Raw genomic sequence first — 14,279 nt, forward strand, 5'->3', positions numbered from 1 at the left:
CTTGGGGGAAGTTCCCTTAGGAATAAATTGTGATATTGTTGAATGCTGGTAACAAGCAAACTACTGAGCATTATGTACAGTAGCTAACAAAAGTATTCTTTGCTGTGATCCTGTTGAAAGGGCTTATGTGGCTTAGAGTTCAAGAGTCCTGATTGCTGACTAAAACCCTAATGATTCCAATTGCTGAAAGATATCTATGCACCATTTCTTGCTTTCAGCATCACACTCGAATAAATCATTTTGATGGTAAGTGAAGCAAATATAAACACTTGATACAACTCTGGGCAAAAGCTGCTTCCTGTAAGCCTGCTGGAAAAACATCTAGAAAATGGAAAGTGTACCAAGAGGGCAGATAAACACAAAGCATCCAAAAGCGGATAATGGAGCGTTGTATGAACTTGAACCCGCTGTGCAGGACTCCCAGGGACATGGAGGTTTCCCGTCAATAGGGGCTACAAGGACAGTTTTTGGAGAAGGAAGTTGTTAGAGTTGAGTCAGTACAACATGTGGTTGCACAAAGTGAAAAGCAGAGTAAAATAGAAGGAAACAAGAAAATAAGCTTGAGCCAGAGTTTAAGCTACTTAAATACATGAAACTGTAGATCGAAAATACGGATTCCAAATTTCTTGGCAGCAATTTACTCCCTTACCTGCATGCCTGGAGTTTTTACTGAGTTCTTGAGCTACGGAAGGTTCTTAGACAGCTCTGGGAGGTTGAATCAGTGGGAAAGACCCTCAAAATTGTAATGTTCTTAGCATTCCAATGATAAAACATTTTTCCAAAATGCTCCAGGATTCAAATTCTTCGAGGTATTTTTGCCATTAATCTATAAATACTTTGGATTCATATCTTCTTGCAGGTAGGATTTAAGTAAATGAATTAATTTTTGTTTTTAGGTTGATACTTTAGAAGGTGAAACACAGTTTACAGTGCTCTTGACCTTGCAGATCTGGCAGGTAGGATTGTTTAAACCTCATACTAAAAGATGATTCCTATCCAAAGATCTAACGAACAATATTTACGCTGTATGAAGTTTTAAAAGTACAAAATTCAGACGCTTTAAAAAATTAAAGGAGGTACATATTTCAGTGATTCCCTTGCTGAAGGAGGATTTTTAGAGGCTGAGACATCTGGCAAAGCTTGTGCAGTGTTTAGCCTTCCTACTATATGCAAGTCAAAAAAATAAAGGGTAGGCAAAGCCTGCCCACAGGAGCCTCCGCAAAGGCAACTCTACAATATGTTTTAATAGATCATTCCCTTTTTCTCCATAGAAATTACAATGGACAGTAACAGTGAAGGCGGTCGGTCTCGGTCAGGTAGTGAGGGAAATATTTCACCTGTAAAAGAAGAAGCTTATTATCGCAGCATTGGTGGACACAAGAAATGGGCCGAGCAGCGTACCATGGCCTCTCACTATAGATACGGTATGCCGAACATTATTCCTCCTTTCTGACAGACACGTTTTAGAGCTGCCTGTTTCTGTATGACAGCCTTGCATGCGATGCCGAATGCCGGGGCGCTCGCCCCCGAGTCCTGGCTGCTCCAGGTAAGTTCTTCCAGCCCAGCTGTGAGGGACAACCAGCCCGTGGCCCCGTCCCCAGAGTGCTCCGCAGCTCCCCCGTGGGCTGAGCCGAGCCCCTGCATGGCATGAACCTCTGTGAGCTCTGCTGCCGCCAGGGCCACCCGGTATCTACCAACACACCCCAACCACCACCATCACAACACCGCGGTGCCACTTGATCCATCCACACCGGACAGGCACAAGCAGTAGCTGGTATATCACAACCCACTGTCCTGGCATAGGAAGCAGTTACCATATGTCATTCTGATTAACATCTTTGGCTAAATGAAGATTTGGGTTTGTTTTTTCAATGACCACACAGGACTTTGGCTGATCACTTGGTGAAGACACAAAAATATTTTTAGGAATAATTGCTTCATAATGACAAACTTGAATTACATAAGGCAATTATACCTACTACTGATAGTATTTGTTGCTTCATCAACATAGAAATCATTGCATGATCAACAACTCAGTTTCATAGTTCATAACACAGTAAATTGAAGTGTGCGACACTTCAGCCATAAAAGCAGCCCAGGCCATATATAGAGCTAAGAAACACGTTAGGGTTTTGTTGATATCTGAAATGAAACAAAAGGGGCCCTGAAAGTTTAGGTAAATTGCAATTTAATGGTGAGTTTCAGAGCAAACCGATCTGACTGCCTCACCAGATCATCAGCTTGTGTTTATCGGTGCAAATCTCAACAATTCAATGCAACTGTGATTGCAACCGTGCATCAGCTGCAATCTGGCTGCCCGCTTCCAAAGAGTTTCACATACGCTATTGTGTGTGTATGTGTGATCCATGTAGAAATGAGTGGCAAATGATCTAATCTAGAGATTATTTGCTTTCTGGTTCACCGAAACAAATACGACTATTCTGAGTCAGGTTGTTAGAGGCCGGTGCTTTTAACAGAGATACTTTGGGCTATAATACACCTTTCCCCCATTAGCTGCAGTTGGAGTTGGATGCAAAAGTTGATATTTTTAATTTAAAAAGACCAACAAAAACCAAACGACCCCCCCTTAACCCACCCGTGTCACATTGCCTGGTGGACATGGGTGTGACCCCAGCGCGACTGAGCCGGACTGTGCGAGAAGAGGCCAGAGCCGAGTCCCACCCCCGTGTCCCGTGGCTCCTGTCCCCGTGTCCCCACTCTCCTGTGCTTCGTGCCTGCATCAAGCTGCTTGGCTGGAACCTTTCCCTGCCCTTCTGCTGTTCTCCATTTTCCTGTCCACCGTCTTTCTTGCGCTCTGGACCCAAGCGGTAGCAGCTGTTCCCTTAAAGCTGTGACCATCTGAAGGTTTTTATTTCTGGTAGTTTCAAAATATCAAATGTTGAATGAAATGTCGCTGGTGTAGAGGCAAAAAGAGGAATTATTTTATCTATAATGTTCTATATTGAATGTTCAAACACTTACCAAAAATGGGAGTCTTATAAGAGGTGATTACAGTAAAAATTGCATTAATATGACAACTATTTGGAAAAATTTTGATATGGCCGAACTACATTTTCATCATAATTGATAACGTCACTTTCTCAATTTGTTCACGGTGAAGGATCTTGTAAAGTGACTGATGAGTGTTGATTGAGCACAGAGCAGAAGGACGCGGCTCCCACTGAAGTCAGCGGGACTGCACAATAAGCCGAGTTTTCCAGAAGTGGCTTGTGACTCTGAGAGCTTATTTTTTGAGGCTTCAGCTTCCTATGTCTTGAAAGAGGTTATTTTTTGGGAAAGCACTGCCACATAGTCTTTCAAAACAAAATTAAGGGCCTTTGAAACCTCTTAATCAAAACACTCATTGTTAGCCATTTTGGCCTAATTTTCTAATTCAGTTTTACTCAAGTCCATCCTTGAGTATGTTGTTGAATCATGAACTAAGTGCGTTCTCCAGCTCATTTAAAGAGGCTGAACGACTTATGAGGCAAAACATGAGTTCTCATTTTTCACGTCCTAACTGATTTGGTCCCCTGCACTGAACAGAGTGCAGTGGGATATTCAATGTTGATCTTTCCTAATGAGCTCCTGGTTAAGCGCAGCCATAGCTAAACTGGATTTTAACAGGTGGTGTTAGTGTCGGGGGTGGTTTGGGGCACTGCTGGTGACGTTCAAACAAACCCATGTGAGTGCAGTGCCCACCCCGACTAACACAACTGGAATAGAGTTGTTCTTGCCTGTCTGGAGAGAAGAGGTTCTCACCATGTTTTAAACCTGGTCCCTAAAACATGGTCTGCCAACACAGCTGGGATGTGCTTTCTTGTGTCCATGACGAGCAGAAGCAGCTGTGCTGGAAAACAGCTGGATCCAAAGCACGGTTGTTTTTGCAGTTGTGATAAAGCTTATCAGACTCATGCTTATGTCACTCTTAACATGCTTCATTAATTTATGAGAAATTCTCGTAAAACTAACAAAAATTGCTTTCTTAGCCGAGCTGTGTGCACATGTGTCAGTGTCAGTGTGGTCAGGAGATCAACGCCATGCTCAGTGCATGCAGACTGTGTACGCTTTAAAAAAACAACAACAAAACCAACAACCTGCTAATTAAAAACAAACAGAACCCCAAGCTTGATAGGACATGCGTTAAGATATTGGGTGTTTTTCACTGAAACGTCAAGTATTATTCAAATATTAACTGGAATAGTTGAAAGATGAGGCCAACTTGTTTTACTGAATTGTTCTTTTTTGCATTTAATTCCCTAGATGGCTATGGTGGTCACGACCATCTCTCTCCAGATATGTACGAAGAATCAGAAACAGACCCTGGCACAGAGGATATTTCTACTCGAATATTTGTTGCGCTCTTTGACTACGACCCGCTGACAATGTCCCCAAACCCTGATGCTGCAGAGGAAGAGCTGCCGTTTAAAGAAGGACAGATCATTAAGGTGGGACCTAAAAGCAAAGGAAACAAAGGACCCGGTTTAACAAACAGAGTCTGCTTGGAAAGCAACTTGTGTGACTGGAGTCCAAGGCGGGTTTTGCTCCGGAGGTTCAGGCTGTAAATCTTGCTGGATCTGGAAGCTAAAGGCTTAAAAATAACGGGAAATGGGCAAAAATCTCAAAGTTGCTGTAGATAGTTAGGGCCAGAGTCAATTGTTAAGTGCCAAACCAAAACTGTGGCTCTGAAGCCCCCTGTGTCTATTGCCACAAACTGCAGGAGAAACTGCTGGGCAGAGGACGTGTGTTCTGCAAAGGGACCACAAAGTGCTGATCATCTCCCCTGTCAGCGCTGGGTGGGCTTTTCAATGCTGAAAGCTCCTAGAATGCATACACTTAACATCAATTAAGGTCCAGATTAATCTCCTAAAGCTGGGAAAACTGCTTCTATTTCTGACTGTTTGGTGTAAAACCCACAAAGTGCTGTTAAAAGGGCGCGGAAGGCAAATCCCCCCGGTGTGGGTGCTGGTGGTTTCCAGCCAGCCCTCTCTCCACTTGTCTCAGCCCACGGTTGTGCAGCTGCAAAGCAAATCTGTTCAGTTTGCTGAGCTGATTCTAAAAAGCCAGCAGATTTTTCTGCTGAATCAGCGCACACGAGCATCTCCTGCAGCCTCGTGTGATATCTGATCGATCGGTGCAAAAGGAGCAGAAAAGAGAGGGAGCGGGAACAGCTGCTGGCAGCCCGAGGGTGATGGAGATTTAGGTGTGAACTGGAACAGAACCTGGAAAAACAGACTCATTTGTTATAACACCCGGCCTGTTTCAAAGCTAAAATTGTCACTTAGGCTGTTAAAATAGCCACTGGCTTCCACTGTGTTGGATTGGAACTCAACACCAATGTCCATATCCTAAATCACAAATTTTTGTAACGTTAAATACTTTGTTAGGTGTTTTGCTTAACTCCTTACGTGAGGTAAGTTTTGTGCCAAAGATATGGAACCAAGGGGCTTATTTTTCTTTGTAAGAACATTCATTTCACTGAAGTATTTTAATACTCTTTGCACAACCATGTACCTGTTTGGCACTGAGAAGCCCACAGAGATCCCATATCAGCTGTTTACCTTGTGACGTTTATTTTCTGTTTGGGGCCGTGGTGGTTCCTGTGTGAGCTGCTGCTTTGAATTCCCTATCAAATTGTTGTGGAGATGGATTAGTTTGAATTTCCGAAGTGTTGAGCAGTGGGGCGGTGGGGGGTCAGTTCCATAGTCCCATCGTGTGTTACGGGCACGTTTGCTGCACTGTGGGAAGTCGTAGTGGGGCCAGGGAAGTCACAGATATATAGTGGTTAAAACTGCTCTAGAAAGCACCGTTTTTAGGGAACTCTGATTTGAACTGAAGGGATTTGGGTTTTGTTTGAGCCTAAAAAACGAACCACCTCAACTCGGTCATCAGTTTGGCCTTCAGAACGTCATTTCTGGTTTGTACAGCCCTTGGTCCAGGCCCTGGTGTCATTAGTAGCCTTTATGAATTGAATGCACTTTTAGAACTTAAGAGGAATTTTGGGTGTACCTGTTCTCATGGATGAAAATTCCTGCTATTTTGATACCTGAGGTCATGTTTTCTGGAGAGACAATAGCAGAGCTGAAGTCAGTGCGTATATCAAGCATAACAAATATAAGATAGGCACTTTTGGTCATGTAGAAGTTGTTCTATTCATAATAACAGTCCTTGGCACAGTTTTGCAAATGCTTCATTTTGAATATAGTTCACATGGTACCAAAAACGGTGCAAAGTGAATAATTCCATGAACATCAGCGGAAACCATTGAGCACTTTGGGCTCAGCACAGGGAGAAACTGGTGACTTTTAATGGTGTCTCTCACTTTTTGTGCATTTCTCCCCTAACAAAAAAAAAGCCAAATTCTGCTTATAGGTCTGAAGTCATAATTCAAATTAACATAACAATTCCAGTTTAGTAACATAAGTCAGAGTGGTCAAAAACTAATATCATTCCACATCCAAACTGTAGTTGTCTGCCTGTGCTCTAGTAACCATGCATTAAAGTTCCTAAATGCTGAAACCCTTACTGACCAACACTATCCCTCTTTGAGTAACAGGTTTATGGGGACAAAGATGCTGATGGATTCTATCGTGGAGAAACCTGTACAAGAATTGGCCTTATCCCATGCAATATGGTCTCTGAGATCCAAGCGGATGACGAGGAGATGATGGAGCAGCTCCTCAAGCAGGGCTTCCTGCCTCTGAACACGCCCGTCGAGAAAATTGGTGAGAGAAAGGGTCGGTGCTTCACTTCCCCTGACTTTTGGGTGCTATTCACTTGGCTGGATCTGCTTCGCCTTTTGTTTTCACTATGTGCAGATACATCTCGATTTTACAGCAGTTTACTACACCATGGGATACATTCTGTGTCAGTATCTGGATGACTTTATTCACCTAAGATTTAATCTTGGTCACCTATTTTGCTGGAAATGAGGACTTATATCTTTATCCCTCCACTTGTTACTTTCTTATCTTAAAAAATGGGGCTTGTCACTGGCAAGATTTCTGGACACAGAACATGATCCCTGTGCTTTGGAGTGTGCTGTGCTGAGGTGCCTTGTGATCCGCTCACTGCTGCAAAGCATACAAAGAATCACTTATTTGTTATCTTTACATTTTCCTACTTTACCAGTGATTTAAAGGCAAAGGGTTATGTGCAGTCTCATTTGAGATAGAACTACATATTATGAGATTTTATGATCTTGCGTTAACAAACACTCTAAAAAGCAGCGCTGGGCCAAACAATTCTGTGTTACGAGCCACTTGTGTTACATCATTGGTCCAATGTTGTGCACAGATGCACAATTCAAGTGTCTTAACGTAGATTTCTTCCTAGAAATAAATTTCATACAGCCATCTCAATACGTTTTAAAATTTCAACGTGATTCAGAGTGCAAAGGGCTGGAATTGGTTCAGTTTAAACGTGAACTGTAGAAGTGGTTGCTAAACAACCAAAGAAATCTTCCACAGATGTTTTCTTAGGCTGAATGAAACCTTGCAGTTTCCAAACCTCTATTAGTAAATGAGAGACAAATAATTTATTTTTTTTAAGATCCTGAGACATTTTAAAATTCTCCATTGTCCGTGAAAGGGAAGGATGAAGTTTGAAAAATGCTTCATTGAGTTCTTCATCCAAATCTCTGTGTTCTTTGACGAATGCCACATAAATCCACCAAATGCTCGCACGCACATACACTTGTACCGCACACCCCCCTGCACGGACAGTGACAGCACAAGATTTTGGGTCCTTGGGACGTGCAGCATCGTTAGCACGAGGACTCGTTTGACCAACGCTCTGCATTGTTAGATGGAGACACGCAGCGTGCCCTGGGTACAGCTGCACACAGCTGGGGGACCGATGGGCTTGACCACTGTCTAAATATGCTTCTCATTCTAGCAATGGGGTCACCTGAGGGCACAGAAAATTTCTGTCCAAACAGCGACAACTGACACTTGCTCCGTGCTCTCAGTCCTTGGCAAAGGCAGCAGGTTGTTGATACAGAACACGTGTGCAAATGAAACCCCCAATCTGCACAGCGCCCCAACATTGGAACATTTTCGCTGTCCAGGGTTCATTATTTTGTGAATAGAATTGGATTTTTTGTTGTGCTCAGCTGGCGGTGTCTCCTGAAACAGCCTGGAAATCAGAAAGCCTTTATCGGGAGAGAGGTGATTTGTGAGCGCAGTGCTACCCTGCCTCACATTTTTAAGCAATTCCTTTTATTCTGGGATGTTTCTGAGCGAGCTGTTAGCAACCTACCCCCAGCAGTTCACCTTTAAATATGTTAGCACTTTAGAAACATCATGTGTTTTCTCTTTAATATTTACTGATGGACTTGGAAAGAATAGTTAGACTTAATTTTAAACTAAATACAAGTGCTAAGTAGCAGAGATGCACGTGCTCAGCCACTCGCTGTCAGGCTGCCCACGTGGATGTGTAGCAGAATCAGGCTCCGATTGCCAGTCCGTCTCATATTGTTACTCATTTTTAATGTCACATCAGACACTTTACATGCCGTGTTCATATGACTATATTTTTTCTTAATCCTTTGCCCACATTAAATCCTTAAAGACAGAACTTTGAACAGCTTCATCTCTTTTCTTCTTTTATTTGTATGCGTTCCCTTCCTGAAGTCACCTGTGACCGTTTCAAAGAGAGCACACGCTCTGTACACCGCAGATCCAGAAAGTCTAAAAGAGGTCTGTGCTAAGAACCAATCATTTGATTCAAGCTGTCAATGAGCTGAAATTATTTGAGCTGTCTAGACTTATATTTTTTTAATGCCTTTGAACTTTTTTGGAAGCCAGAAGTTGGAAAATACTGTCCCACAGCACTAAGGCAGAATCCCTCTGGGATTCTCCTCTTGGTCGCAGAGGGGCCCGTGAGCTGTGGGCAGCGTCTCGCCCCAGAGAAGTGATTCAAAGGGGAAACACGACTCTGATGGTGACGTAGGTGTGGGCTGAGCCAGGTTTTGGGGAGCCAGGGGGTTACAGGACACCCAGCAGCCCTGCCCGCAATGCCAGCGGCACCAACCAGCACGTTCCTAACCAGCCACCATCTGCAAGAACCATGTAGATCGCATTCAAATGGAACGTGAAGCCCATTTCGGACTTCACGTTTCATGTTGAATATCAACCAATAAACACTTCAGGCGGTTCTAGGAGAACTCCAAATTTTACTCCTTTCCTTCTGTTCCTCACAAAGGGAACTTGTAAAATGAAGCAGGACTTGAGGATGTGTTTTTTTTGCAGTCAGAGTCTTGGCAATATTGCAAAGCACCTGCATGACGGGGCAGCCCCTGTTGTCTGGGGACACCTGAGAGTGTCCGTCCTGCTCCAGCCTCCCGGCAGAGACGTGAAGAATAAACCCAGGCACTAAAAGTTCCTTGTGACAAGGAGGGGGGAAGGGAATAGGCAGCAAATGTGGAGGTTTTAATACAATGAAACAAACACGAACATTGAGTGTTTGGCTTTGTATACCCTGGTAACCTCTGATTCTGACCACCAAAAATGGCTGAAAATTTTAGAACGTGAGTTTTGCAGATAAATACCTTTCAGAGGACTCCGTGGCTTAGAATAAAGGCAGCAAACCAACAGTTCTCTATGCTAGAAAAATACCCACATTGTTACTCACTGGTGAGGGAAGTTGCACCTTGTTTTTCTTTCAAGATAACTCTGATAGTTTTCCTTCCCTTCCTCTCCTTTGATTGGGACAGAAAGGAACAGACGGACCAGCAGACAACAGCCGGTGGCTACGAGGAGGATGGTGGCCCTGTATGATTATGACCCCCGAGAAAGTTCTCCTAACGTTGACGTGGAGGTACCGACATCATAACCCTTCACTGTGGTTACGATTTATGGAGCCGTAATTGAGTTAAAACAGAGTTGGTATTGATAAGCACTATTATACATTTACAGTGGATGTGCAAAGAATAGAAGGAAAAGAAAAAAAACAGACATTTTGCTCGCAAAGTTCAATTTGGTTTCACCATCTTAAGATAAAGGAGCGGTGGAAAATATTGATGGGTTTACTATGACTAAAGAAAATGTTGACCTTTGCCTACCAGAATGTGCAGTGTCCCATGTCCTTCTTTCCCAGGCCGAGCTGACGTTCTGCACTGGGGACATTATCACCGTTTTTGGGGAAATCGATGAAGATGGATTTTACTACGTAAGTTGGTTTCTGTTGGGTCTCTCCAAGCGGCGGGAGCGGCCGTTGCTGACCCTCTCCTGTGCTGCAGGGCGAGCTGAACGGCCACAAGGGGCTGGTTCCTTCCAACTTCCTCGAAGAAGTGCCTGACGACGTCGAGGTCTTTCTCTCGGACGCGCCCTCGCGCTACGCTCACGACACGCCGACCCGCTCAAAAGCAAAAAGGGTAAGCAACCAACTGAGAAAAACTTGACTTTTGTTTTCCATTCCATTCTGTTTCATGCATCATTTAGACATTACTTTTAACATCTTAAATCCATTTGCCCATTTAAAATTGATTTTCAAATATTTAAAATAAAACATAAAGAAAATTACTTACCCTTCCACTAGCTTGTTACATTTTTAACTAAATTTACCATTTGGTGACAGTCGTTCAACTCTAATTTGAGTTTAAGCAGCTTTTCCCTGGTGAAAGTAGTTACTTCCTATTGCTTCTAAACTACTCTTACTCTGTGCAATACCCAGATGAAAGCAAAAGTTGCTGTGGATTAAAGACGGGTACCAGCATCCCTTAAATGCAAACTGCAACTGCAGGCAGTGCTCAGCTTTACCCCCGTGTCCTCCTCTTAACTGCCAGGGACTTCTCTCTGATGAAAGACTAATCATGTTTAGAGTATCTCATTTTTGGTTTTGTTTCATCACTGCAATACTTTTCTATATTATATATTTTATATATATTTTTATTTCTTTGCTCATCTGCTTGGAAACAGAAGAAGAGTGTTCATTTCACACCTTAATAAGGCAATGTAGCCTTCACGTAAGTGAGCAACTGAAGATACCAATAGAGGTTTCAATTAAAGCTACCGGGCTATCTAATGCAAGTCTGGAAACTTAATTGTGGGGGAAACAAAAAATAAAAAGAGAGAAAAAGAAATATGTCTCCAAAATCCTTGGCCACAGAAGAAGCGGCTGAATGCTTTTACTATACCAAGTCTATTTAGTATTTTTAGGAGACAAATCCTTTAAAAAGGAATCCTTAGAAATAAGTCCATTGGACCGTACTTTCAGAAGGTGTTTGGAACATATTTCTTCCTGAGCGAAATGTTTCTGTTCACATGGAAAGGCGAGTTGGATGTCTGCCGGCCCTCCCAACAGCTGCATATTGCATTGTTAGCCAACCGGGACGGAAAACTCCCAGTTCTAGAGCAAGAGAAAAGCACAACCGCCCAACCTGACCGAGCACCCAACTGAAAGAGGAGCTTCTGCTCGCTGTAGTTTACACGGGTACCGTTGGGTTTGAAACTCATGACGCTCAAATACAGCCACTTAAATTATCTGCCTTAAAATGTGGTTTCCATGATTGGTTATACCCCAGTTTCCTAAGACCAACTATTCAACAATTCCGAAAAAGTCTCTTTGAATGGTACAGTTTCCTGGGGTTTTCCTACAAAATGCACATTTGAAGTATTACCAAGTGTTTGGTTTACCAATGCAATAAAAGTCTCATATGAACCATGCAGCTCACGGAATGAATGCATTAGACTCAATATCTGGTATCTTCAGGTGTACGTTGGGGTGCTTTACCAAGTTGTTTTGTTTTGTTTTTTTAATTTGTTTTTTTCATTAGAATTAGACCTTGATTTAAAAATCAAAGTAGGCTTGAAGCCCCTTCGCTTAACTCGCTGTTGCACAAGCCAGTGAATTGCTGATGTTTTAACTTGCGCTCCACCAGGGACCCTCAGGCATGGATCCTACTACAGAAATAGCATCTTAACTGCCAGCGCCACGCTGTGTCACCAGCACTGTACTTAGGATAGGCCAAGTAGAAGTAGTTTTAGCTTTTTCATTCCAGTGCTTTTGATGACTGAAAAAAAAAAATTAAAAAAATTATAAAAATAGCTGTTTAAAATATTTAGGAATGCCGCCATCTGTATCATACAGGTATTCACGCCATTCAGCAAGCCCATAGCTGCAGCACATGCATCCAGCAGCCAGGGTCTTTAAGCTTTCTTTGATTGCAATTAAGGTTCATTTTAGCTTTTTCTTTTCCTTTTTTTTTTTTTCTTTCTTTTTTCTTTTTGAAGCCAGTGTGCCATCTCCTCAAATATGTACATAAAGTTCACAGGCCAATTTTAAAGAAAAGGCATTTAAAAAAATAAGTGATCATATAGCATCTTTAAGTAATTTCGTCTGAAAAGAGTTTGGCTCCTATAGATTGCTGATCTGTAGTAATTAACACATTTATTTTCCTAAAACTATAGCTACAACTGTCCCTCTTCATTTTTGTACTATGAGTACTGAAATGCAAAACTAATTTTGTGGCTTTTGTGGCCTGAACTGTGGCAAACTAAGCGGATCCTGCTCGCTCTTTAAAAAAAAAAAAAGCAAAAAAAAGGTATAAGCAAACAGGGCTCTATTGGCGTGTTTCCTATTGTCTGCACTTCCTAAAATTGATGCATTTTTCCATAAGCCCATACGGTATTTTAAGCCACAAAAGCAGAAAGGAACCAGACCTTTTGTTAAGTGGGTAATGGGACAAATGATGTTACCAACTTTCTTGATGCTAACAGCTTTCAAGCTTTCAAACATTCAATAAATGATAACAATGTACCTAATAGGTTCCTCCTGAGAATACAGGTACATCCCGGCGAGCACCATCGCCCACAGTCCATCTCCATTCCGGGTCACCTCCATCACCCGTGGGGCCGGGGGCTCCTGGGAGAGGCAGGGATATGGCCTCGAAAAAGAAAAAGGGGCTGCTTTCCAAAGGCAAGAAACTGCTGAAAAGGCTTGGTGCAGTGAAATGATTCATGTGCTCCTGGACAACTTGTAAAGCTTCCAGTCTGTGTATTTCTTTTAACCGTCCAAACTAGGGCTTTCATGACTATGCAGTACAGCTTGACCAAACCTTTGCGTTTTTAACTCTAGCACCAATAGAGTCATGTGAATTGCTTAATCAAAACAGCAAGAAAAGGAAGTGGATGTGTTGTTGCATATACTTTTTTCTTAAAAAAAAAAATTAAAATGTGGGATTAAGACCAGAAGAACATGGTTTGATTTGAAGTCAACTCACCACCCGCAACTCCATTGGATAAATCTCAGCCTTTGGTCTCCTTAACCATGAGTGGGGGGAAGAAAACTCTTCACTGATCCCTGGTTCAGAGATCACTCCCCTGTATCTAATCTTTATCAGTAACAAAAATGGTCTTGAAACTCCTAGTTTAATCAGCCTTGATGTTTTGCCTTATTAATGCACAACGATTTGTACTGTCTAATAAATATACCACGTATACTTTGTATGTACTGTGTATTCCGCTGTCTTCATCTTCCTCAGAACATGGTAATTTCAGATCAAGCGCTGTGTTACTGACTCCATTAATGTCTGATGGAACTCTCGGGACTTTGGAAGTGCTGTGCAAAACGCTTTTTTGTTTTCTTTATTTCCAAACCAAAACCTTTGTATTGATTTTTTTTTGGTCAACCTTCTCAGTAAACTGAAATCAGATCCAGTGTAAGTTATTCAGAGACTCACACAGCTTCAACCATACAGCCTCCAGTTCTGGAGCTCCTGGTTCACTGTTCTAAATTACCAGGAAATAAAAAAGAATAATTAAAAATAAAAATAACACAATAAAAAATGTTTACTCCCCACCTTCTTTTCCCATGCAGGTACAGGCCTAAGTTAAAAGGCATTTTCATATTGCTGATGTCAGATCCAAGATAAAGTGCGTGTCTAAAGTAAAAACTGTGTTATCAAAGCCGTAGCCAGTAAAAAGGCTGGAACAGGTGATAATCAAGTATTAATTGCAATATTGGCATTTCCATTAAAAAAACAAAATCTAACACATTGATGGCAGTCATTGGCTGTTACTATTTTGTAATTCTTGTCCATTTGTAAATTGTTTTTACTGTTTATACATACTTTTCAGACTGCCTTTCTTTTTGTAATTTATGGAAGGTTTATAAATGAATGATCAAAGCTTCCCCATTGTGTCTTCAGAGGATAATGTAAATTACTGTAAGATACCGTGTGCTAGATTATAACATTTAATTAAAGAAAATAACTGGCCTAAATTTGTGGTAAAGTACTGTGTGGGTGTGTGCATGTGTCCAACCGTTGTGTATTATAT

The 14,279-nt window shown here is 42.1% G+C and overlaps 1 protein-coding gene across 10 annotated transcripts in view; it reads left to right on the forward strand.

The window, feature by feature from the left end:
• Positions 1–14,180, forward strand: part of RIMBP2 (RIMS binding protein 2) — a gene marked incomplete at both ends in the record, with an annotated part of 43,441 nt that extends 29,261 nt beyond the window's left edge. For 4 of the 10 annotated variants that reach the window (XM_082066025.1, XM_082066026.1, XM_082066030.1 and 1 more), the window contains 6 exons: positions 4,264–4,448; positions 6,557–6,725; positions 9,716–9,819; positions 10,099–10,170; positions 10,241–10,375; positions 10,920–10,946. In XM_082066025.1, coding sequence (XP_081922151.1) covers positions 4,264–4,448; positions 6,557–6,725; positions 9,716–9,819; positions 10,099–10,170; positions 10,241–10,375; positions 10,920–10,946 — 692 coding nt within the window. Of the gene's footprint in view, positions 1–1,271; positions 1,425–4,263; positions 4,449–6,556; positions 6,726–8,633; positions 8,700–9,715; positions 9,820–10,098; positions 10,171–10,240; positions 10,376–10,919; positions 10,947–12,767 lie in introns of those variants that run through there. The other 6 variants (XM_082066028.1, XM_082066027.1, XM_082066024.1 and 3 more) reach the window with 5 other exon arrangements.
• Positions 14,181–14,279: the final 99 nt, after the last annotated feature.

Source organism: Streptopelia decaocto, assembly GCF_964273445.1.
Source record: "Streptopelia decaocto genome assembly, chromosome: 15".
In the NCBI taxonomy this organism is placed as follows: Eukaryota; Metazoa; Chordata; class Aves; order Columbiformes; family Columbidae; genus Streptopelia; species Streptopelia decaocto.